At 34.2% G+C, this 27,944-nt stretch overlaps 2 protein-coding genes across 2 annotated transcripts in view; both read right to left on the minus strand.

Annotated features, from left to right (window-relative positions):
- LOC127101641 (ferredoxin, root R-B2) overlaps positions 1-27,944 on the minus strand; it is a 56,558-nt gene that overhangs the window by 24,998 nt on the left and 3,616 nt on the right. The gene's annotated exons all lie outside the window — the stretch shown is intronic.
- On the minus strand, positions 13,431-15,358 carry LOC127101637 (glucan endo-1,3-beta-glucosidase 14). Its single transcript, XM_051039096.1, has 3 exons — positions 15,242-15,358; positions 14,068-15,095; positions 13,431-13,896 (listed from the first exon to the last, which is right to left on the minus strand). Exons 1-3 carry the CDS (start codon positions 15,294-15,296, stop codon positions 13,831-13,833), a joined length of 1,149 nt encoding a protein of 382 aa, XP_050895053.1. The 5' UTR covers positions 15,297-15,358; the 3' UTR covers positions 13,431-13,830.

The following is a 27,944-nucleotide window of genomic DNA, read 5'->3' on the forward strand; positions in this document are numbered from 1 at the left end:
TTTACCCGACCACTCTGGTGCATCTCCATAGTAGTGAACCGAATAATTGGTGTCTTTGATGTCCAAACTACAGTATCATCATGGTTAACCTGATGATCAAGACCGAAATATGGCCTCCAGATAAATTGTACAACAACACGACACGATTAGATGATAAATAATTTGATAAGTATGTTTAAATTAAAATAGAGTTGTGTATGAGTATTACATCGTCTGGTCCAATGTGATCCAATAGATTGCGATAGACTACTATAGCGTGTTTTAGACACTCATTGTAGTTCATCCCTCTAATTGACCACCTAGATCATAAACAATTGAAAAATACTATGTATAGTTAATAGTAATATAAAGTCTAATTAATTATATGATAAAGTTTTAAACTTACTTTATTGCAAACGGGAATATGAATGGCTTCTCGTTTACTAGGGCGAGTGACAACATTCTTGACCAACCCCATGCTTGTAGCAAATACACACATGAATAAAAAGTACAAGTATTTTTTTAGCATTTTTACACATTGCACTATATAGATGGGCTAATACAGCTGAATCCCAACTATATGTGTTTACCTTATTAATGTTGCGTAACAACGGTAAATACATAATATTTACTGTACTACCAATACTTTCTGGAAATAAAAAATTACCAAATAAAATCATAATATAACACCGAGCTTTAATTATTTTTTCGTACTCGGTTGATTCTTCGGACAATATTATAATCGCATAATATTGTTTGAGATATTTTAAATTTATACCTTGCCCCCTAGCTTGACCGGATGACTCTCCCTCAGCTTGGTCATCACACAAAGGGGCACCCAATAATTCATTGCAGATATAGTTGTCTTGGTTAACTCTACCATTCACGGTCTTACCATCTATACGTAGACCCAATAACATGTAGACATCCTCAAGTGTGACGGTACACTTACCGAAAGGAAGGTGAAATGCTTTGTGTGTGCAGAGATTCTACCAGGCGCATGCATTGTATTATCTTGTCTCTGCATGAATTCTTTTCATTGCATTATCTTGTCTTTGCAGATGAATTGTGTGATCAATGCATTTAACGTCTACCCTATTTAATTATATGTGAATAACATATCAATGCATTCACAATCAGTACTCATATAGATCAATAGAAATACTAAAGTTAGATTTTAAAAAAAATATCTTCCTCACCATATTACATGATCAGTGCCCATACCGAAGATGAAATATCTGAGCACCAATTATTCGATGTTTGTTTTCGCAACACAGAGGTAACTTGGTTTACAATAAATCGACGATCAAATTTTTCACATTTGAAACAAAGAATAGAAAAGAAATTGTAGTGCAGTCCTGTGGGTCAAATCATATATAAAAATCTGGTGTGGTTTGCAGAAAACCAGGTGAAGTTTTATCAGAAGAAGATTCAAGATGATGACGATGTTTATCACAACAATAAGTGTCTCAGTTCATTGATCAGTCACAAGTGTTTTATGAAACTGATGACGACGAACAAGCTAAGGTGAATGTTGTAGATGACAACAAAGAAGAAGATGAGATTTTGGTTGATTCAATGGTGAACGATGATGAAAAAGAGGAGCCATTACCATCTAGTCATGTATATTGTCCATCTCAACACATGATAAGCTTGAATTTGGGTTCCGATGAACCTTCATCAGATATATGGTACAATCCTTATGTGCAAATGCAAGGATCTTTGAAACAAGGAGACACATTTCGCACAAAAGAAGATTGTGTACAAGCTATTAAAAAGTTTCACATGGAACTATCGGTTGATTTCAGAGTTGATAGGACTAATGCATTGAGGTACAAAATTTATTGTCCAAATGAGCACTGCCTTTTCAGGTTGTCAGCTTTGTACCGGAAGAGGAGTGATTCTTGGGAGATTGGATCCATGGGACCAGTTCACACATGCATGCTCACAAACCCAATGCAAGACCATCGGAAACTTAGCTCTCAGTTAATATGTGATGAAATTTTGTCTGTCATTGGCGACAATCTGTCGTTAAAGGTGAGTACAATAATCTCGCATATTGTAGCACAATACCACTACACTTCATCATATAGGAAGGCTTGGATAGCTAGGACAAATGCTGTTGAAAAAGTGTATGGAAATTGGGAGGAGTCTTACAAACAACTTCTGAAATACCTATTGACTCTTAAACAATATGCTCTAGGGACTATTGTCAAGTTGGAAACATTGTCCGCGTATACACCAGACGGAACGTGTGCTATTGGAAATGGAATATTCCACCGACTCTTCTGGGCGTATCAACCATGCATTAAAGGTTTTTATTTTTGTAAACCTATTATACAAATTGATGGTAAATGGTTGTACGTGAAATACAAAGAAACGTTACTGATGACAGTGGCACAAGATGGCAACATCAACATTTTTCCAATCGCATTTGTCCATGTTGAAGGGGAGACTGCTGAGGGATGGAGTTTTTTCCTAAGAAATCTCCGATTGCACGTTGCACCTCAACCTAACTTATGTTTGATCTCCGACATACACCTTTCAATCATTAGTGCATATAATAACATTGATAATGGCTGGCAGGATCCTTCTTCGACACATGTCTTATGTATTAGACATATTGCTCAGAATTTTATGCGGGAGATCAAAGACAAAACGTTGCGGAAGAAGGTTGTCAATGCAGGTTACGCATTATCAAAACCTTCTTTCAAACACTACCGCAAAGAAATAAGATTGTCAAACGCAGATGTAATACGGTTGATCAACACTATTCCATTGGAGAAGTGGAGTAGGGCATACGACAATGGTCAACGTTGGGGCCACATGACAACAAATCTTGTGAAATCAATGAACTCTCTCTTCAAAGGCATCCAAAACCTACCTATAACCGCTTTGATGCAGGAAACATATTTCAGGCTATGGGCGTTGTTTGAGACCAGACGTTCCAAATGGAGTTTATTGTTGTAATATGAGCAGTTGTATAATGATGCTTCAATGAAATTCATTAGACAGAAGCTGCCAAAGCAAACACACATATGGTCACAGTGTTTGACCGTACTAAAGGTTGGTATAATGTTGCCGAGTCCATGATCATAATGAGGGCATGCCGATGGGACAATACAGAGTCGAACTAGATAGAGGTTGGTGCGACTGCGGAAAGTTCCAAGCCTTTCGTACGCCCTGCTCCCATGTCATTGCGGCATGTTCAAAGGTTCGAAGGGATTCATCCTACTTATTATATGACGTTTATAAAGTCACCAGCCTATCAAATGTTTACAAAATTAGTTTTTCCGTAGTAGCAAAAGAGGATTACTGACCAGAATATCAAGGGGACATTGTCTAGCACAACGAAGTTATGCGAAGGAAGAAAAATGGTCGCCCAAACAACACCCGTATTTGAACTGAAATGGATACGGCGAACAAAATGGTTAGATTATGTAATTCATGCCGTCAGCCAAGTCACAATCGTACTAGCTGTCCTAGTGTTGGAACGAGCACAACAAGATAAATTCACATGTACCTCTGTTGTAATATATAAAAAACTAGATTTATTTCATATTATAAGTTTGTGAGGAAATACCATTACATAAACAATAACACAAACAATTAAAATACCATTACAATAACTAAGCGATTGCAACCATCAAAACAATTTTGAACATATAATGCATCATTCTATTAACGTCTCTGTCAGTCTTAATATCCACCCATTCACGCACTTCTCCATTTTGGTTGAACATAGACATAAGCCATTGGATTATTCTAATCCTTTCACCGTCTCCAATTTCTCCATATAACCAACTGTTCAACGTCCAATTAATACGTTCAAACGAATCTATATTCCAAATTCGAATCTTTATCAGAGACGCAATGGCGAAAAAGATTAAATCGACATTTCGCTTGTGAATGTATTCAGACATGGTTAAAACTCAAAAATTTGAAGGAGATTGAAGTTGAATGAAAGAAAATGTGGTTGTAGGATAAAAGTTGCGTGAAAAATATGGATGAAGGGTGACCTATTTATAGAAGAAGTATGAAAATGCATGCGCCAAAGGGCTAGGCGCCACACATGTCAACACATGTATGCGCCAGAAGCATGGGCCCAAGCACATTCATGCGCCAGCACCCTTGGCGCCACCATGCATTGCTTTTAAAGCATACGACAGTGGTGTTGGCGCCTCCTCTTGATTTAAAATGAATGCGCCAGTTCATCTGACGCATCTGTTTTGAAACATGGTTATTTTGGTAATTTTTTTGAAATATTGGTTATTTTAGATTTTTTTTGAAAAAAATGGTTATTTTAAAAAAAAAAATCAAATTTTGTAGTATATAATTTTCAAAAAAGATACTTTTCAAAACAATTGAATGTAAAAAAAAATACATTTTATTTGAATATAGACTTAAAAATAGTGATTTTTAAAAGACTTTCAAGATTAAAAAATGTGATTTTTGTAAATGAATAAAACAAACAAATGATTTAATAATAATAATAATAATAATAATAATAATAATATTATTATTATTATTATTATTATTATTATTATTATTATTATTATTATTATTATTATTATTATTATGTATAGTAGAAGTTCTATAAATAAATTTTGAATATTAGATAGCTGATGCAAATGCATTTGAATATTAAATAGTAAGTGCTAAGATTTTTATAACTATTTGTAATGAGTTAGAAAAACTTCAAAAACAGGTTTATCTGGAGAGACACGTAGACAATCCACGAAGCTAATTTGGTCGGTTGGGAGATTTGTTGTATGCCTAAAGACATTGGTGGTTTATGCATCAAACAAATTCATTTAACAAAGATGTGAGACAAGTTCTAGAATAATATTAAGTGGAAACTTGGGATTGACATGATATCAGTCGTCATTACGTGATTTTTATTAGGAAATTCGGATGAATTCGAATAAATATTGCTCAAAAGCAAAGTCAAAGGGCGAGGAAGTAAACAAAATTCTAAGTAAAGGAACAAATATATACTTAGTGAAATTTTTGAAGAAAAAGGAAGATACGCGTGTGATTTGCCACTGGAATTATCAGGCATGCAATGCATCCCATCGTGGCGCAATGAGGTTTGCATCTCAATGCAATACTAACTTGTCGCGGCATGATGAGTACTTTTTGACTAACACGCTTTTTCTATTTAAATGTCTTTTGACTATTTTTTCACGGATTTTGAATTTTAGAGATAAAGTGGCGACTAAAGAGTTTTAAGGAAAGATTTTGTAAGACATTGAAATCATTGAAGAACAATTATTTCATAAATTTTGATGATCAAAACTTCTTCACCCCTCATAAAATTGCATCTTTTTTCTACCCTTAGCATCAAATTATACAAACATTAAATGATTCTCTGTTCAAAGAATGAATTTGCAAAATTATGAAAATAATTAACAAATTTATTATTTCTATCAACTCTCGTAATTCCTGTCATTTTTTCTATGGAGTCTTATATTTGAGTTGAGCTTTTTATGCATATAATATTATTATGTCAATTAATTTTGGATAATTTATTTATAATTCTTAAAGTTATTAAAATTAATATTTTTATTGATGTGAAAATTCATAATTAATTGATAATGTACAAATTCTACACACCATTACATTAGTTCTATATGTGTTTCTTTCATACACTTTTATTAAGGGATCAGCATTTTAAAACAAAAATGTATGAGTTAAGATTCAGAAACTTTGTTAGAACTAAAAAACATTTTATCATTGAAAGCTACTTTCCTAACGCTTTGGGCAAAATATTTTCTAAAAACATATTAAAAGAAATTTATAGCGCCAATTGCATGCGGTGGTCGTGGGAAAAACAGAGTACAATTGAACATGTTACTGCTGACATCATGATATGGCTGAATCAGCGTTTCACTTTCATGTGGATGGATTAACAACTTGTCAATTTATACCATTGGGACCATACCAAGCTTATGTATGAACTGGTTTTTGTGGATATTTTGATGGATTTTCTATAATGGGTAGGTTAATATAGATTGTCATGCCTATTCTTATCCTATGTGTTAGTCAATAGTATCTTAAGACACAAAGATAGTGTTGCTGTTAGGTATGACAAAAATAATTTGAATTTTAAAATTTGAATTCTAATTATGGATATTTTGTTTGTTTTTTTTGGAACGAGAGTAAATGATCAATTATTACTTTCATATGAGTTTGGGGGCAAGGACAAAGTTGATAATACTTAAATTCGCATCCACTTTGTCTCGTTGTCATGTCGAGTTATTTTCACCCCTGTGTACATGAATCTTATTTATTATTTCTTCTAAATGTTAAATGATTCAGATTTTAATATTTTGTGTGTGAGTTTAAATCTGCTCCGTCTTGTCTCGTTGTCATACTTAGTTGTCCTTATCCATGAGTCTTAGTATTTATAATTTTGATTAGAGGTGACAAATTGTTGGAAATCCCCCAAAATCTATGGAGAATTTTAATCAATCTTAAAGAACAAGATTGTTATTACTCACATAATAGCAATGAAAAGAGAAGAACAATGGAGAAAGAAAGAGTGTAAAGAACGATGAAGGATAAAACTAATAAAATTCTGCAGAATTTCTCTCTGCCCACAAACTGTGGAAAACTTCTTATTCACTTTGCAACTGCAAAATACTGTGAATTACAATGTTATGAGTTCTCTATTCAGCTCATTACAAAAATAAGGGTTACTTCCTCTATTTATAGATTTAGGTTAACTTGGACCTCAAGCCAAAGCCCAAAACTATAAAAGCCCAAAATAGCTAACACTACTAAAATAGGCCTAAGTCGAAATCTTATGTGAAGCAACATACTTCGACACTTCGACACTAACACAACTCAACACACTAGGTGGTTCGACACTTCCTTGTTCTGTCGAGCAACCTACTTCGACACAAAGAATTACAATTCAACACACCACCTAATTCATTGTGTCTAAGCTATCTATATTCATCATAGCTCTTAGTCTTTGAACACTTCGACCTGCACTCCCTTCGTCATGATGTCTGCAATTTGATTCTCAGTTCTACAGTGTTCCACATTCATCTCCCCATCTGCTACCTGCTCTCGAAGATAATGGAACCTCATTTCGATGTGCTTGCTTCGACCATGTGCTATTGGATTCTTCGCCAGATTGATAGCTGGCATAATATTGATCTTCATGGTAATTGCTCCATGACTCTTTGTTGTTATCTCTTCGACCAGATTCACCATCCATGTTGCTTGACATGCACAAAAAGAAGCAAATATGTATTCTACTTCGCACGATAAAAATGCCACTATTGGCTCTTTTCTCGAACTCCAAGCAACTGGTGCACCACCTAACATAAACACATAGCCAACTGTGGATTTTCGATCCTTAACATCAGTACACCAACTTGAGCCGATGTATCCCACTAATTTGCATTCTTTTCCTTCATCAGCTGCAGGAAACAAAATGCCATCGTCGATAGTTCCTTTCAGATACCTTAGTATCCTCTTTGTCGCTGCTAGATGTGATACTTTTGACTTCTGCATGAACCGACTCACCATACCTACACTGTATGCTAAGTCAGGCCTTGTATGACATAGGTATCGAAGTGACTCAATAAGTCTTCTATATTAGGTTGGGTTGACATCATCTTCATCTGAATCTTTCGACAATTGTAATCTGGGCTCAACTGGAGTCGAAGTTGGGTTCCAATCTTGCATCTCAAATCTCTTGAGTATTTCGCCTGTATACCTTCTTTGGTGCATCATCAAACCTATACCACTCTTGTAGAACTCGATGCCAAGGAAATATGAAATGTCACCCAAATCTGATATTTTGAATTCCTTGTTGAGATCATCTTTGAAGTCTTCGATCTCCTTCTTGCAGCTACCTGTTATCAACAAGTCATCGACATAGAGACATAATATAAGCAATTCACTCTTACTTTTTCTTACATATACTCCATGTTCACTTGTGCACTTCACAAATTCCTTCTCCCTTAAAAATCCATATATCTTCTTGTTCCAAGCTCTTGGAGCTTGTTTAAGTCCGTACAGGGCTTTATGCAGCCTGTACACTATTCTTTCTTCGCCATGTTTCATAAATCCAGCTGGTTGTGCAACATAAACTTCTTCTTCTAAGGGGCCATTAAGGAATGCATATTTCACATCCATCTGACACATCTTCCAGTTGTTCATGTTTGCTAGACCAACAACCAACCTGATTATTTCGATCCTAGCAACAGGTGCAAAAACTTCATCTAAGTCGATTCCTTATTTTTGATGAAATCCTTTCGCCATAAGTCTCGCCATGTGTCGAGTCACTTCTCCTTTGGGATTCAACTTCACCTTGTATACCCACTTCACATTGATTGCCTTCTTGTCTTGGGGCAATTCAACAAGTGACCAAGTGTTGTTGACTTTTATTGACTTCAACTCTTCCTCCATTACTTTCATCCACTTCGAATCTTTCAATGCCTCAACTGAAGGAGAATTGCGATCCAAAACACAACGGAAATTAAAATTTTCTCCTTTAGAGATCCTTACGAATGGTCATGATCAGTGATAGAATATTTACCTCTTGTGACGATTGAAACCTTTGGTGCAGATCTCTTGTGACAATCAAAAACCTTTGATGTAGATCCACAAAGCGATCACGAACGTTGAACGATGACAACGTCTCTACTCAGTCCACACGAACGATTCCTTCAATCACAGTGCTAGCTGGTACGAATGAAGGCTTTGAGTGAGTGAGTGAGTGAGTGAGTGAGAGAGAGAGAGAGAGAGAGAGAGAGAGAGAGAGAGAGAAAACAAAAATAATGCAACCGCAATGAATGCTTCTGCACAAGGGTTCTATTTATAGAACCACTTGTGTGGGCTTCAAGCTAAAAAGCCCACTTAAGTGTATTTTGGCCCATATCTTATAATATGCCCAAAATCACTTAAGCTCATGGTACCTTACCATATTTCGTATTCTACTCAAGTACACCGTACCTTTACGATGTTCTACAATTCACTTAAGGGCACCGTAGCTTACGGTGTTCCTTAGTTACTCTATCTCTCATCAATCTGTCCTTTGTGTGTGACCCTGTAGGTTTTCGTGACGTTGGCAATTATATTAAATCACGCATTTAATATAATAAATAGTGAGCGGTATCTAGCAACACATCACTGCTACCCAAGACACGAAAATATCATGTGATCTGACAAAACCTTCTGTGATAATACTTATGTGTATAATTACCCTTTTGCCCTTATGTCTATATTGAACACAAGGCATAGACCGTGTCATCCTTGTCCAGTTCAATATTGGGCCCATAGACATTTATCCTGTTATGCAGGATGGGCAAATTCCATCTAGGTTACTCATGTCCCTCGCATGCTTCGTGGAGTACCCATCAACTGTCTTTATGGTTATCCAGTTACGGACAATGTTTGATCAACAATAAAACACTCGACTCTACATCTAGGGTCCATAGTGGTTTCAGGTCGAAGAGTGGTATACACCATTATCACCATGAGAATAACTCATGACACTTTGCATAACTTTCTATATAGTATTCTCATAGCGGGTTAATCTGGTATAAATATTACTCCTAATATTCATACCTATGTTTAAGACTTGATAACTCTTTATCCATGATCCATGAGATGTGATCATCAGTCTACAAACATAATAGTCTTAATGTTTTAATGTTATCCCACTTCACACTAAAGCTCGACTACGGATACTTTAAGAATAGTGTCCTTATGTTTAATGTGATCTCATGATCAAGTCACACTTGATACATTAAACGGACTATCTATTCCAGGGACTTTATTAATCAACCATAATAAAGAAAATGCCTTTTATTATTAATAAATAATTCGATACAAGTACCAAAAGTATTAGCCTCTAGGGCTTACACCAACATCAACTGCATTGACAAGTTCAACATCTGCGTAGAAAGCATAATGTACCAGCTTACCTTCTTCATTGACCATATCATCTTATGTAATCACACATTCTTGCAATCTTGCAGGCATGTGTCTTGTTCTCTGAGGTCTGCTTGGGCCTGCTTCACCTCAGACCTCTTCCCGTCGAACTTCTCTTTCGACTTCACTAGCTGGTTCATCACAAAAGATTCTCGCTGAATCTTTCTTGACATTCTCAGTCCAATCTCACTCCTTAAGATCGTCTATGATCACATCACTGCTGATCATTACTTGCTTATTCACTGGGTTGAATAACTTGTATCCTCCAGTCGAATGATATCCAATCAAGATCATCTGACTCGACTTGTCATCAAGTTTTCTTCTTAACTGATCTGGCACATGTCTATATGCTATAGATCCAAACACCCTGAGATGACTCAAGCTAGGCTTGACACTAGACCAACATTCTTCTGACGTGATTCCTTCTAGCTTCTTCGTCGGACATCTGTTCAGGGTATATGTCGCAGTCGACACAACTTCTCCCCATAATTCTTTGGGTAGATGTTTTCCTTTCAACATACTTCTAACCATATTCATAATGGTTCTATTCTTCCTTTCTACGACTCCATTCTGTTGTGAAGTGTAGGGTGGCACCACCTCATGCATAATCTCTTCTTTCATACATAATGCATCAAAATCTTTCGACACATATTCTCCACCATCATCAGTTCTTAAAATTGATCTTTCAACCGCTCTGTCTTTTGACCATAGATTTAAACATGGAAAATACCTCAATCACTTCACTTTTCTTCTGGATCAGGTAAGACCACAGTTTTCTACTAAAATCATCTATGAATGTAACAAATTATTTGTTACCTCCAATCGAATCCACCTGGATAGGACCACATACATCAGAGTATATGACTTCAAGAATTTCCTTCGACCTGCTTCTTGCATCCTTACTGAAGTTGTTCTTATGCTGCTTTGCCTGCACACATTCTTCACACACTTTGTTTGGAATGTCGATTTCTGGTAATCCTGAAACCATATTTCTTATATTCAAATCTATGATGTCTTTGAAATTGAGATGACCAAGTCTATAATGCCATATCCATTCATCTCTGTTGGATGCTGTTATAAGGCATTTATGCTCCATCACATTAAGCTCAATCTTGAAGGTTCTATTATGAGATATTGGAGCCTTCAAGATCAACCTTCCATTTGAGTCGAGAACTCTCATCATCTTGTGTTCGATCGACACCTTGTAGTTCTTTTCGACCAACTTCCCTATGCTGAGCAAATTACTCTTCATGCTTGGTATGTACAACACATTTGAAATTATTGACCTCTTGCCATCTTTCCGCATAATCAGAACATCACCAACATCTTTAGCTGCTAGAGTGTTGTCATTTGAAAATTTCACCATGTTCTTCATTGAGGGATTTATGTTGACAAACCAATCTTTTCTTCCAGACATGTGTGATGAGCATCCTGAGTCCAAGTACCATTGGTCCTTGAATCTCTCTTCTTCTCTTGTTGTAACCATCAACAATGTCTCTTCTTCTTCGTGTTTTTCCAGCTTTGTATAAGTTTCTTGATTCTTCTGCTTTTCTGGACAATCAGTAGAATAGTGACCATACCTTTGACAATTGTAACACTGAATGTGACTCTTGTCTGGCTTTTGACCACCACCTCTTTGGTTGCCTTGGTTCCAGGATTCTCTCTGATTCGACCAGTTTCCTTCTTGCTGATTTCAACCAGTCGAATTGTTGTAACCTCCTCTGCCTTTGTTGCCATTCCGGCTTCCTCTGCCTTTTCTTTCTTTTGCTGATTGAGTCTGCAAAGCCATATCACTCTTCGACTTTCCTGCAACTCTTTCAGCCATTCTTTGTTCATGAGATTCAAGCGTCCCTTGAAGCTCTTCATTTGTCAGTTTTGACAAATCTTTCGACTCTTCTATGGCTACTACCACGTGGTCGAACTTTGGAGCCAACGACCTCAAGATCTTTCCAACAACAGATCTTAATGTCAACACTTCTCCACATACCGTGATTTGATTCACCAGTTTCGTAACCTTGGTGAAGAAATCAGTTATGCTTTCATTATCTTCCATCTGAAGCAATTCATAAGTTTTTTTTGTGAGTTTTTAACCTCACCTCTTTCACCTTCTCTACGCCTCCAAACAATTTCTCCAGAATTTCCCATGCTTCTTTCGCTGACTCTGCATCACTAACCTTTTCAAAGTTATTCGCATCAACACATTGATGGATTATAAAGAGAGCTTTATAATCTTTCTTCTTCAATTCTTTATGTGCAGTCTTTTCTTGATCTGTCGCGGCTTCTGCAAGCATTGTTACTCTTTCCTTCACAAGATCCCAAAGATCTTGATAACATAACACAACCTTTATCTGCTTGCACCAATTCTCATAATTGTTGTTCTTGAGAATTAGAAGATTTGCTGGAAAATGTCCGTTTGGATGATTCGTTGCCATGGTGATTTTCTTCCCACGAATCGATTAAACCGAAGCTCTTGATACCAGATGTTGGAAATCCCCCAAAACCTATGGAGAATTTCAATCAATCTTGATGAACAAGATTGTTATTATCCACACAATAGCAATAAAAAGAGAAGAACAATGGAGAAAGAAAGAGTGTAAATAATGATGAAGGAGAAGAGTAATAAAATTCTGTAGAGTTTCTCTCTGCCTACAAACTGTGGAAAACTTCTTATTCACTTTGCAACTGCAAAATACTGTGAATTACAATGTTATGAGTTCTCTATTCAGCTCATTACAAAAATAAGGGTTATTTCCACTATTTATAGATTTATGTTAACTTGGATCTCAAGTCAAAGCCCAAAACTATAAAAGCTCAAAATAGCTAACACTACTAAAATAAGCCTAAGTCAAAATCCTATGTGAAGCAACATGCTTCGACACTTCGACACTAACACAACTCAACACACTCGGTGGTTCGACACTTCCTTGTTCTGTCGAGCAACCTACTTCGACACAAGAAATTACAATTCAGCACAAATGAACATGTTCATTCCGTTTAGACTCGTCCCACAAAAGTCTGTAAGAAAATGGCCAGGACGTGATTAACATCTTTAAGGAGCGAGTCTAAAAATTGTATCCGTCCCATGAAGGCGGACGAAGAAGACTCCCAGACACTACACATTTTTAATTTAAAAATTATAAAAATTTAATATTTATAAAATCCTCGTAAATATGTGACAGGTGAGACAAGTATATTAGAGGGTGCGGGACAAATATCATGATCTATTCAGAAAAAATATATTAAAATAAAAGACATGTCCGGCTAATATTTCATTTATAATACAAATTAAAAAGAATTACTTTATAAACATAAATCGAGTCTAAGTCGATTTTGAAATAAACTAAAATCACTTTTAACAATTAATTAATTTTATATTCAAATAATTTTTAACAATTAATTAATTTTATATTCAAATAATTTTTAATAACTGAATCAAACTATGTGATTCAGTTCAATTCAACCTCATGGACACATCTTGTGGGGCTTGAATTTCTAATATGAGGTTCCAAGAGTGCTAGCTATTATTTTCCCCAATAATCCAGTGCAACCCAATTGAACCTTTGTATAGCTCAAGACAAGACTAATTTACAAAATGTATGGTCCTAAAATTTTCTCCATAAAATGATTAACTAGCATGTGACCTTAGACTTAAAATAAATATTCTACAACTATATAGTCATTTTACACCACTATAAATTCAGTATTCACATGATCAAGATATGATATCTCATGAATACTTTAATTGTAAACCAGAAAATTTGAATCACCTTGCCAAAAAAGTGCAAGGAAATTACAAAAATGGAAAATATAAAAACAGTTGAGGAATTATTTGAATATTCCCTCACCTTTTTATACCAAAAAAACAAATATTTATAGGATTTTCCATGCTTCCTATCCTCAAAGCTCCCAAGCAAAGATCAAGTATGTAACTACTATCCATACAACAAAATTGAAAGACAAAACCTGCATATAATAAGTAGATTAAACCATTAGACACAACATACACGTCGACATCGACACTACAAAAATTAATCTGAAATATTGACACGTGTTGAACATCTGACACACTTTTGTTCAGACGTGTTAGGACTAAAAAGATATTTGTGCATAAAAGTTAATGAGTATTTTGCTTACATTAGATTTGGATGGCAGAGCCATTTGTGGGAGATAACCTTGCAATCCAATGTTATAAACTGGGCTACCATTTGGATAATAAAGACCATAGTTTCTTTCTGAAGCAGGACCATTTTTCAAATCTTCATTAAAAAGTGCAAAAACATATACATCAATTGGAACCAAAGGCTTTCCAGGAGTTCCTTGTTTTTCTTCAATTCTTCTAAGCAAATTTCCGTTATACAGTTTTGCATTTTGTATAGTAGCTCCAATTTCATCAGAATCACCCTTAGAAGGCCAACCTGTCTCAGAAACCCTAACTTCAATATTTGTAAACCCTAGCACTTTGATTGCAGCATAAACAGCATCAATTTGTGCATACAACATGTTATCATAATGCAAATTTGTATTTGGATCCACCAAACCTTGATTTGGTTGAAAAAGTGCATAGTTTAAAGGTACCTCATTAGGGTTATCTCTGTATGCAAAAAAAGGGTAAGCATTAATAAGAAAAGGTGATTTCATTTCATCAAGAAATTCAACTAGTGGTTGAATATATTGAATCAAATCTTGCTTAAAAGAACCAGATGAAGGAGGGTAAGAATTTTCCAAAACGTTGAAAGAAAAAGCTGTCGCGACACTGATTAATCGGTCTAACCCGAGATTAACAAGGGCGGTATGAACATTTCGCATCGAAGGTAAAAGGTTTAACATCATTTGAGTGTTGTTGCTATTGAGAACTTCATTTCCAACATGTATGCAAGTTATTTTGGTTTGTGAAAGATAAGGTAGAACATGTTGTTGAATCCAATTTTGAGCTTTGGAAGGGTTTGTCATATTTTGAAGATTCTCATTTCCAAGTCCTATAACAAATTCAACATTTGATTGAGAGAAAGCAAGTAGAACATTTGGATCAGCATCATAGAGTTTAATCTTTGTGACATTCATGGATCTTATGAGAACAGCTACTCTAGAAGGAGATGGTAGATTGTTTGCTATTTGTCCATAGTTTATTCCACAACTTAGGCAATTGATTTGCATAAATGAATCTGAAATCATATAGTTAGAAATATCAGAAAGTTTATAATATCATAGTGTGAACAGAATAAGACTAGTTAGAGATAGTAATAATAATAATATTAATAGCATATATATAAGATTGGAATCAAAAGGGAAATGATATAAGATAAAGTACCTGAAATGATGAGAAGAAAGAAAAAAAGTGATTTGAAGAAGGAAAAGCTTGTCATTATTATTGATCTGATCTTGATTATAATAGGAAACAATTTCTAAGCACAGAAAGTGAGGTGATGCAAGGTTGAATTAATAACGTGTGAACGTCAAATCATATATATATATATATATATATATATATATATATATATATATATATATATATATATATATATATATATATATATATATATATATATATATATATAAAACTTTTGGGGAGGGACAGAGCAACTCTGTTTTCAAGACTAGTTTTAACAGTTTGCTATATCATTTTGATTACAACATTCTTATTAAAGATCTCAAAGTAGAAATAATTATCTTAAAAGCCATTTAAAAGTTTAAATATTATTATTTCTTAATATACATTTTTTACTTTAAAATTTTTTAATATTTATTTAGGACTCAAATTAGCAAGACCTTAAAAAAAAGTATCACTTTTATTATATAATTTGTATCCACGTTAGCAATTTTATAATAATACTCAAAAAAAGAAAATAATGAATCTATTGATTAGAGAATAAGTTAAGGTTGATGTCATAGATTTAGGGGAAAAATCCATAAAAGAAAATAATGAGTCTATTGATTACTACTTATATAGGTTTAGGTGAAGGGTAGATGTATGACCATGATTCTAGAATATGATTTAGTGCAAAATGACTGTAACAGGCTTAAATTAAGATATTTTGAAGGAAATGGTCATTCAACATCTTAAAGACATGTCACAATTGGCAGACACTGTGGGAGAGATTGAAAAATTGAAACTCGAAAAGAAAGAAAAAAAAGATGTTCCCTTGATAAGATAAAGGACCTTACATGGCCTTGGTAGATAGTAAAGAAATATTATATGACTCTTATAATTACTCAAGCTATCAAAGTGTTAATCAAATGAGTTGAAATCAGGGCCATCTATAAGTGCCCTAGTTCTAAAAAAAGTGCATTTGATATTAGCAAGGCCAGCCAAAGTTTATATATCTTTTTGAAAGAACAACAAATATTATTGAGTGGAAGTCATAAGAAATATAACATCAACAAACAGTTCATGTTGCATCCTCGATGCAATTCAGTGTTTGGCAAAGTTGGTGCATAAAGAGGAAAGATATGAAAAAAATAAAATATTAGAAAATGAATTACCTAAAGAGGAAATAAATTGCTCCATTCGGGAGCAAGAATTGGATGTAGTTGATAAACTAATGATCTTAAATTGATGGTGTTGATCTCTGATAAAATGATGTGGGATGAACCTATAAGGTTAGCATTCTAACTCCCAAGTCATTTCAAGATTCAAGATGATTGTAGTGAAAAGTAGAGATTAGATAATGTACCTTACTTTCAGTGTGAATTGGCTTTCAGTGTGTATTGGTTTCTACTGATCTTTTGACCGTGTTAGCGGTAGTCTCAGTCTTCTCTAGAGACTTCCTTCTTTTTTGTTGCATGCATCATTTCATCCAGCTGTATGTTAGGATCTAGTTTGGCCTGTCAGCCTCCTTCGTAGTTGATAGACGAATCTACCCGATCCACGGGGATTCCTTTCTCCGTATGTTTTGGCCAACATGTATGAGATTTGTTTTCATGTTCATCTTGATCTATATTTAGATCTTGTTAATTTGCAATGCAGATTGAGCTTTTTGGACTGATATGGTATATCGTTATGTTAGATCAGGATCTTGAATTGGTAGTAGACGTCCATTGCTTCAAGGATTTTGAATATGCAGCAAATGTATATTTCTTCCAACGCGGTGGCATTAATCTATGACTTCTTTTGGATTCCCTTTTAGATAAACTGAGATTTGGCAATAACGACGTGATTGTCTTTGTCCTAAGGTTTCCCTATGGATCTTTTGATTATAGTCAATAGAATCAGTAGCTAGATTGGGAAATTCATTGAAGGTGTACTCCGCAGTCAGGTTGGAAATGTAATGAGCTTCATATGCGATTTCTATATGATTGGGATTGAATCATATGGATTTTGATCGTGGAATTTTGCGGGAATTCGGTGTCGTTTTCCATAAACGACACCATTTTTTCATAACGGAACCAGAACTGGTGTTTATGGTATATGTAAGACCCTAGATGTGATGATGTTGATCTTCGGTGCGGTGGTGAGAAGTGGACCTGCAAGATTAGCACTCCAACGTTCAAGTCAGTTACATAGTTCAAGATGAGTGTAATGAAAAAAAATAAAGATAAAAAAAATGTACATTTTGTAACACCCCGATTTAATTTCCGTATTTATTTATTAGGTGTTTATTTTAATTAATCATTATTTGGTATGATAATTAATTAAATATGTGTTTTGATGATTATTTGAGTTATTTGAATATATGTGTTATTTGAGTAATTGAATTTTATGAGTAGAAATATCAATTGTCTAGTAACGGGCCTAATTAATTAGAATGGGTAGATAAGTGGGTTAAGCTCATTATGAGTTAAAAAGATAGTAAGGGTTTTAGAGATTAGAGTTAGTTTTGTAAAACAAGAGAAGAAGAGAGAATAGAAGAGAAGAGGAGAGAAAGAGGAGAAGAGGAAACTAAAAGAAGAAGGACCTAGAGATTTCATCTATACTAAGGTAAGGGTGGGATTTCAAGTGGTTATGGGTAAATATAATGTATTTAATGTATGTGGGTTAGATATCATGAACATAGGATTTGAGGATTTTGATTTTTAAGAAACCCTAACATGTGTTTATGTTTTAATCCATGAAATTGATGTTTATGTTATGCTATGATGTTTCTATATTGAATTCCATGAATGGGTATGTGTATAGAACATGATTTGGTGTATAATTGCATGTTTGAGTTTCACTTGAAAATGGTTGATTTGGGATTTTGGTAAAAATTAGTGGAGTTTAGAATCTTGTTTATATGATCCTAATAGTTGTTATATGCTATAACTATTTATTTCATGAAAAATGATGGATTAATGTAGTTTTATGATGAAAATTCGTGCTGGACAATAGCATTTTCGCAACAGCAAATTTTCTGGGTTTTGACAGCATTTTTGCAACAGCAAATTTTCTGGTTTTTGACAGCATTTTCGCAACAACAAATTTTCTGGTTTTGACAGCATTTTGAAAAACTTGTAAATTCAATAACTTTTGAACCGTAACTCTGTTTGAGGTGCCGTTTGGACTGTTACGAAGTTAAGAATATTATTTATAACGTGATATTCATTTTGATAACAGTAGATTAATATTTTATCAAAAGAATCCTAATATGGATGTATGTATGGTGAATGTGAATGACATGTTTTCTATTGTTTGACATGTAATGGATGGTTTTGGATGGATTTTATGAAGAAACATAATACTTGAAATTATGTATGTGATGATGTGAATTCGTGAATTTGATGAATAACATGAATTGACTTGTTTGCTTTATGTTATTGTGTTGTGATGAGATGATGAATGTTATTTGATGTATTGTTTGGGATTGAAGTCATGTTAGGTGTATGTTGTGCAAATGTTGGATGTGGTATGCTTATGTTTGATTAAGGGGTTGCAATCGTCTTAATTGCATGAGTCTTGTTGTTGTTGCACACTTACACTAGCATGAGTATATGAAAGAGGCAATGTTGGGTAATCTCGCGTAGATTATTTTCTTGTCCCAAACCTAACGCCGAATGGGGTTTGAAAGCTTAAGGCCGAATTGAGCTTTAGAGGTGGTTATATAGTCTATTTGAGAGATGTTCGGCAAGTCGGAAATGTTAATGGATGGGATCCACATGCATATCGCATTGAGTCGCACATGTCGGTGTGAATTGTTGTTTGTGTGATTATGTGATATGATTGTGTGGATATGATTTTGGTAGATATGCATATACGTAGATTTTAGGTGATCCATTTGATATGAATTGTTGATGTGTTGTTGATGTGATATGTGTGCATATTTGTGATATATGTGATGAAATGGTGACTTGTATACATTATGGAATCATGTGAAAGTTGTATGTATATTTGATGATTTGTAAATGATGGTGGATGATAATATGTACATGAAATCGATATGTTGTGAAATATGAATTTTGTACTTTGTTTAGTATTTATAAATGAATACTTGTGGATTGTTGAGCCATGTCGTATGATGGTAAACATGTGATTCTTTAATAAGGTGATATGATGCATGTTTGTATGAAGCGTGACGAATTTTAATAATATATGTATGTTTGTTATACATTTCATATTATTATGTTTTTCTATAATGATTTGAATTCTCACCCTTCTGTTGGAATGATGTTCTATCGCGACATCGCTCAGATACCGGAGATAGTGGTGTTTCACACAAGGATTAGATTCAGAGGCTAGTTCTTGTTGTGTTTTGACTAGGTAGTCTATAGTGCTCTGGTCATGTAACACTTGGGTTTATGAGATTATTTGTATTTGTTTTGATGTTGAGCGATATTGTTGCGCTCTCTTTTATCTTGTTATTTGGATATGTTGATTTCGATGTTGAGTGGCCTTAGAGTCCAAAATGATATTTTGTGGTAGATGATTTATGGGAATCATCACTATTTACCATTTATGAAGAGAGATGTTATTCCGCTGTGTGAGTTTGCATGTTGGTTATTTGGTTTTGATTTATAATTCGTGTTACTTTTATGTGACCATGGCATGTGTTGTTTCTGGCAGAAGTAAATGTGATGTCGTCGTGTATGCATGCTTTAATTAACTCTGATTATGCAATTGTATGTTGTATTTGAGTAGTAGTAGTTTAGGGGTGTTACACATTAAATCTCATGTGTGTTAGCTATATGCGTTGGATAATTTTGATTGGACCATGAAACGTTGGGCTTCCGTATTAAGCCTTTTGTCGGTCTAGAACAAGCTTCATACGTGTAAGCACATAGACTCATACAAGGTGTTTACAAGTGTTTCTCAATCCCCTTAGATATCTCCAAATATTTTCCAAATTCAAAGAACTCTAAAGAATTTTAACCCTTACCTCTCTAAGTTTACCACTAGAGATGAGATACGTAGGCATAAGACGCGATGTCTTACCGAGCACAATTACCCTTAACCCCTAGGTAGCCGAGCTACGAAGACTCTGATTCTCATATTCAAATGAGATACGTATGCAGTGGATGCGACATCCGTGCGAGTCATTTTCTTTTGACCCCTTTTTTTTAGTAAATAACACATTAGATAAACCCACACCCTTTAGACAAGAACTACAAAAGTGGATCCCGTAGAGTACTACGGATGCGTAGGGGTGCTAATACCTTCCCTTCGCATAATCGACTCTCGAACCCAAGATTTGGTTGCGAGACCCTGTCTTGTCCTTTCCTTTTTCCAGGTTTACTTCGAGCGTTTCCTTTCCCTCCTTTGGGATAAATAACGCACGGTGGCGACTCTTCTGTCATTTTCTTTCGCCGGTTATTTTTTCGCACACTGTATTTTTCAGGTTGCGACAGCTAAAATTCTGAAAGTTGTGAAGATAAGAGTGATAGAGATACATATTTATAATTGATGAAACCAACAGATATTTAATGGTCCAAAAACATAAATATCTTATAATATCTTTTATATTAATTATGAATATTATAAATATTTTAATATCTTTTATATTAAATAAATACTATATATATTCTATAATATCTTTTATATTAATTTAAAATATTATAAATATGATCTAATATATTTTATATTAATTTAAAGTATCTTAGAGTATCTTTAAATTAATATAAATATTCTAACATTAATGATCTGTAACACCCCGAAATTTGATTAATATAGTTAATCAAATATTTTGTATTTTATTTAATTAGTTAGTATGTGGCGTTTTTAATTTAAAATATATTGAGTTGTATGTGTATATGGTGTATGGTGGAGTGTTGTGAGAACTCTTTGATGGATAGAATAATTAAATTAGTTGGAAATAATTAGAATTTATGATTCTTTTTGATTAATTAATTAAAATAAATAAGAAAAAATGTCTTAAGTAAAAATTTAGAAAAAAAATAAGGGAAGTGGTGAGAAAAATAAGTAGAGTTGGACCTTAATGTAATTATTAAGAGATGAAATTAGGTTTTTAGAGATGAAAAGGGGTTAATGAGACTTTTGAGGAGTCAGTACATGAAATAGAGTTTTTGGAAGAAAAATGGAGGTTATGGCTTGAATACGGAGGAACAAGCCATCAACCTAATTCAAAATTTTGCTGGAAATATGAGGTAAGGGGATAGAAAGAGGTTCTATATGGGCGTTTGACGTGAAAGGTAAGGAAGATTGACCCTTACTCTCTTTAGGGATTTCGTACAATCTTTTATTAATCGTTGTTGTTATGTGTTGATCTGAAAATTGATTATTGAAGGCCTGATTATCTAATTTTCGTGACTAAATTCGTGTGTCTACTATTCTGTTTATGTGTGTGTGATTTTATATCATTGTTAGAATTTTGAAAATTTGAACATAAACATGATTTTGATGAAAGTGATTAATAAATTGTGTGTACAATTGTTATAAATCATGATTTAATTTGTATGTTATAACATGTTTAATTATGATGAGATTGTTATATGCTGTAAAATTCATGATATGATGTGTTTGAATATTTATAATGAGAAATGATTTGGTGTATGAGGGATAGGGAATGGGGAAGATGAAGTTAACGTGTGAAAAATTGAGATTTTTAGAATTTGGGGTGATGTCAATCGATTGACATCCCGTGTCAATCGATTGCACACATGAAAAATTAGAAATATCTATAAAAAATTAAACCATATCAATCGATTAATTCCCTAAGTCAATCGATTATTCTCAGTCAAAATGTGAAAAATTGGAAAGGTAGAATGTAATGGGGATTAATGTCAAACGATTGGATGGGAACCCCGTGAGAGGACGACGATGCACTTAGGTTGTCTTGTTGTTCCATAATGCTCCTTACGAAAGGGAAAAAATGGGTATCCCGGTGGACAAAAAAAAAGAGTAAAATGTTCAGGAAAAAGTTAGGGAGAAAGGAATTTTGCTTCAACCTTGAGCCTACTTCATCACAACTAGATCTCAGACGACAACAAATCGACCCAATCATCGTCAACCGAAGCAAAGTTTTGGGACCCATATCTTAGAAGGGTGATAGCCTATGTTGAAACCAATGGAAATTCATATAAATTTCCCATTTCCATTTACTTTTGTTTTTCATTTTTTGTAATTTCCTTTTCTAGGATTTTGCTTCTTTGCACATACATCATATATACAAACTTTTCCATATTCATGCATCATAAAAAAAATCATACTTTGCATATATCATGCATATCAAACATTTCCCTTGCGACTAAGTTATTTCCCCAACATAATATTTCATTCAATCCCCATCAGATGACATCACAAAATTTTACCTGTCATAAACAAATACCCAATACACTTCCCTTCCTCACACCTCATTCACTCCATCCTCAACAGACAAATTTTTGGATATTCTTGTATTTAGGGTCAATTTGTTTTAACTTTAAAAAAATGGATTTTTTCTTTGTATTTTTGAAAATGGATTCTACAAAAATGTCTTTTAAAATATTATAAGTTTTTTAAATTTGTTTTTTATAAATTAAAAGATTGAATTGTTCATTCTATAACATAAATATATATTATTGAATATCAAAACATAGTCGAAATCACATTTTTTTTCAAAAAAGTGTATCTTAAAAATGATTTTTATGAAAAGCTAATTGAAATAGCTTCAAAATTAAGTGATTTTTTGAAAATTTGATATCCAAAAAAAGTTTCGATAAAATGATAAAATATCTAAAATAATATTTTAAGAATAACTATTCAAACCAAATTTTAATTTGAAACTTTTATGAAAAGTTTCTTTGTAAATTTATTTTACACTAAAATATGTAACACTATAAGAATCATTTAAAGCAAAGCCAAAACAAATGAGCCCTTAATCTTCTTCTACCTTAAGTTCCCGAACGGTCATCACCATTCGTACATACAGGTCAAAGAAGATTAAATATGGGCAACTATCATACCCCAAAATTTGTCCTCCCTTTTTCATTTTTCATCTGACTTTTAACCCTCAGTTCATTTGCATGCCCATGCCATACGCATTCATTCTTCATATAAACATCATTGATTCAAGAGTTTTGATAATTATGATACAAAAGTGATGTTGGCACAACAATGATGGTTGATTCATTTCTTGTGAATCAAGTTTGTGGAACTTTAATCTTCGGTATATGCTTGTGGTTGTGTTGATTACATCATGGCATAGTATATGGAAGATAATGATTATCTTGGGCTTTGATTTGTTTGATCCATGGCATATCACTTCATTCAAGTGATCAAGAAATTCAAATTCTAGGTTCATTCAAAGTCATATTCAAGGCAAATTCAAATATTCAGAGATGTAAATTTGGAAGGGAACCTTGCTTTCTTGAAACAAAATTTACATACACCTTTCATTTCAAAATCTATTTCATTACAAAGGATCCAAATTACAAATTTGCATACAAAATTTCATCTTTTTGACTTACAGTTGACCTTTGGTCAACTGTTGACTTTTTGGTCAAATAGTTTACCAAGGTCAACCTATCCTAAGCCCTGGTCTATCTTCTTGTCAAATCCACACGTCTTGCTGAACCTTCATAGATAATGCTTCACGACAAACATATAACACCAACCCTGCAAAATCACATGTACATTGAGAAAAAGGCCAAGACCTTATGCTTCACACATGAGCCAATGCACCAAAACACTAAAAAGGGCCAATTTTTGAGTTGGTAACCTGGTAATCGATTACACCTACTTCAGCTCACCAGAAAGCCAAGTTTTCATTTTAGTAACCGGCTACACATGTATTTCTCCAACACCCAGAGGCATGTTTGCGTTATGGTAATCGGTTACACAAAACCCGGTAACCGGTTACACATGTGTTTCATCAACTTATTCAGCAACCCAGAACACCTTTTTTCATTCTAGTAACCGATTACACAAAACCTGGTAACCGGTTACACCTGTTAATTTTTCAATTTTCAGCTTAATTTCAGCATCACAGTCCCATTTCAAACCCTAAAAAACAAGTCCAATTCCTATAACATGTTCACATAACAACACATGAACATGATGCAGCAACACTAGCAGTTTCCTATCTTTGAACTAAGCATTACAACAACATCACAAACATTCACCAACACTTGAACTACACTAATTCACTTCAATCCTAACCTCACCAACATGTCATAACAGTCCCTAAATGCCACTTCATTGACCATTCCAATTGTCAAGTTCAATCTAACAGAAACTCTAACTCTGTTAATTTCATAACCAACTTACTCTTGGAATCCATTAACACTAACTGTTGCCCTAACCTCTAACAGAGATGCCCGAAACAGTTCGGAAATTCATCTATATAAACTCACCACACTCTTCAACCAATAACAACGATAATAACAACCACCATAATCATTCATTCTCTAAACATTCCACTATAAATTCAGAATTGTCTCTCTCAATTTATCTCTCTCGCCTCACCAAAGCTCTACCACCATTGGAGCAAGCTTCACATTGAAGTTTGTCACCATTTGAGATAAACCTTCTACACTCCATACTACTCTCATACTCATACAATCAACAATAGCAACAATAATCTAGTTCATAATTTTACGTAATTAATTCTTGAAGAGGAATAAGTTCATTGCAGAAGCAAAAGATTGAAGGTTCAAAGTAGCATACCTCTGGTTTTCTTCATCTTCAGCACCTTCAGATTTCAACAATTTCCAAGACAAACCTATGTCTTGCATGTCGGTGAATTTTCTTTTGCCTCAGTTTGCTTGAATCTTGATACCATAATGTAGCTCTTGCATTGGAGAATCAAAGCCCCAAGGTTTGGCGGCTTGATTCTTCCCCTCTATCATTTAATTTTTGTTTTAGAGGTTAGGGTTCATCACTTTCTTGATGCAATTCTGAAAATTGGTTGAGTGGTGAATTGAATTGATGAGATATATAGAAAGAGGAGATGGATATGAGCATTTTTTATGTTGCAACTTGACTGTTGCGAAAAACTCTTCCGCCTCCGGTGGTGGAGCAAAGCAATGGAAGCTTAGAAGAATAAGACAAGCATGGAAGTGAAGAAGATGAAGTTATTTTTTCATGCATTGCCATATTACCTCCATGCTCAGGCAACTTTCCGCATTGGTTAATCACCGGATATCAGTTAAAATACCACATTCTCATTCTTTGGATTGATCACCACTTCTCGATTAACAAACCCTATAACTCCTGCATTGGTTAATCACCGTCTATTGGTTAACATACCACATATTTTCATTCATGGGTTAATCACCACTCCTTGGTTAACACACCCTCATGCATGGTTAATCACCGTTTATCGGTTAAAATACCTCATCCTTAGTTTACACACTCCTTGGCTCAGACACACCTATCTTATGGGTCCAAACAACACAATTTTGGTTCAAACAATACTGTCACCATACACAAACAACTTCTTTGTCATTTCACAACACATTTCACACCCATTTCTACATTTCCTACTCCTCTTCTTACACTTCAAATTATTTTACAATTCAAGCAACTTTTATTTTAATTATATTCAAGCAACTCTTTCTTTTTCTTTTATCACACAGACGTTTTTCCAAACAATTTTCTTTCTTTTCACAAAAGAACTGTTATAATATGTTCATTAGCAGTCAGACTAAAAGTTTAGAGCATCCGAACAAGGATCATAATCAGCTAACGTCTATACACTTCTAGAATATGATTATAACTGTTCCCTAAAATCAACCAACAAATCTATATTTTCTACCACGAATTACGGAGCTCTGATTTTCTCATTGCATTGTGAGAATACGTAGGCCCGAGGGTTTGAATCCTTGGTGAGCACACTAACTATAAACTTATTTTTTCCCTTTTATCATTTGCAAGTAACCTTTAGATAGTAACACACATTCGAGCAAAGAACAATAAAAATGGTTCTCGTTAAGTACAACAGATGTGAGGGATGTTAATACCCTCCCCTTGCATAACCGACTTCCTTACCCATTTCTCTTTCCCTTGGATTTTATCGATATTTTCTCTTTCCTTTTAGAATAAATATAGTTCGGTGGCAACTCTGTTGTATCTTCGAGCGTGCGATGCGCTCATGGATTTTTCGTTGTATGGCATGGCATTCTCTGGGTCAGCTCCAAGCTAGTCTACAATCGTCTCCATTGTGTCATCTATGTTAATTTTGTTGTAATCTAACAGTCTCCCCATGATCGAAAGATGCAGCAGGCACGAGACATCGTCTAGTGTGATAAACATCTCACTATGTGAAAAATGAAATGATGTCGTCTTCGAGTGCTCTCTACAAATGTTGATAGCATACCATGGTTAACTGTAACATAATCGATATTGCACAAGTCTCTCAGCCCAGATAGTTGCATCACATCCTTAGACCAATGCTCATTAGGTTGTTGTTGACCCGTAATCTTTTGACCATGGTTGATAAATTTTAAGGCATCATGGTCCTGCAGGAAAATAACTCATCGTCGAAAACTTCGAATATTATAAAAATGATATTTCAAAGAAGGAATACAACTTAATTTTACCTTTCCGTCCTAGACATGTCTGGCATCATGGTTCGGGTATAGACGCAGGAGTAATAAGTCTGAAGGACCTCCTCCAAATCCCTCGTGTGCCTCAGGTGCCTGCGGAGCCTTAGGTGCCTCCAGTGCCTCGGGTGTCTGAGTAGGTGACACATGTAAGGTGGAAATGTATGAGCCTCAAAAGTTGACGTCCTCGCATCAATCGGGCTAAAAACAACAGGTGCATGCGATGAGCGAGCTTTTTCCCTCTATGCATGATGTGCAGCTCTGTTATGCCTCAATCTATCTAGGTTATCAACCATATTGTCTGTAAGTAAATCACACAAGCATTATACATATGAAACACAATGAGATCAAGCCAAACAAAGCAAATTGAAAAAGTTCCGGAGATACATCTCTAGATTCTAGAAATCAAAACATTGAAAAAATCTAAAGATGCATCTCCATAAGGTACTACAACTCAAAAGCATGTTAATGGCGGAAATGCAGTTTATACCAACATCCAAAATAATGCATTGATCATTTAAACTATCTATTAAACACATTATTCATTTCACTAACATATCTAAATTACATATTACATAACTTAATGCTCAATTCCTACAAATGTATATAGAAATTTAAAAAAAATAGAAAAATCATAAACTTATCAATTGTGAGTTTAGTTTGATGTTGAGTAAACTCTTTGATCGATTTGATGTTGATGAAAGAAAATTTAAAGTGAGTTGAATGACTATGAGAGAATAGGAGTTGAGAGAGTATTTTAAAAAAGCGAGGAATGAGAAAGAATCTGACGTATTTTTTATTAAAATAGTGTCAAGAGAAGCATCTCCATAATTTATAGGAAGATTAATTTCCGTAATTTTTTTTACATAGTCTTAAGATCAGACTGAGGAACAAATATATTTGGGATTAGTCTAACAATACATATCTGAATCTTAAAAATATTTTTATTTTTTTACGAAAGTATAGTAACAATCTTTACGATGTCTTACGCAATTTTCTAAAGAAGATATGTTAAATTAAAATGAATCAAACACTTAGATATAGAGAAACACTTAAAAAAACTATAGTCCAAAAGATAAGATCACATTAGTGGAATAAAACTTAGTTGCTATTGTATAAATAAT

This window comes from Lathyrus oleraceus, chromosome 7, assembly GCF_024323335.1.
Source record: "Lathyrus oleraceus cultivar Zhongwan6 chromosome 7, CAAS_Psat_ZW6_1.0, whole genome shotgun sequence".
Lineage (NCBI taxonomy): Eukaryota > Viridiplantae > Streptophyta > Magnoliopsida > Fabales > Fabaceae > Lathyrus > Lathyrus oleraceus.

What these genes read in the sequence shown, in the direction of transcription:
- LOC127101637 (XM_051039096.1), bottom strand. Translation starts at nt 15,296, where the DNA reads ATGACAAGCTTTTCCTTCTTCAAATCACTTTTTTTCTTTCTTCTCATC. An exon ending in CTTTCTTCTCATCATTTCAG is followed by an intron (nt 15,096 to 15,241) that starts GTACTTTATCTT and finishes ATATGATTTCAG; the next exon opens with ATTCATTTATGCAAATCAAT. An exon ending in CTCTGCCATCCAAATCTAAT is followed by an intron (nt 13,897 to 14,067) that starts GTAAGCAAAATA and finishes TATTATATGCAG; the next exon opens with GTTTTGTCTTTCAATTTTGT.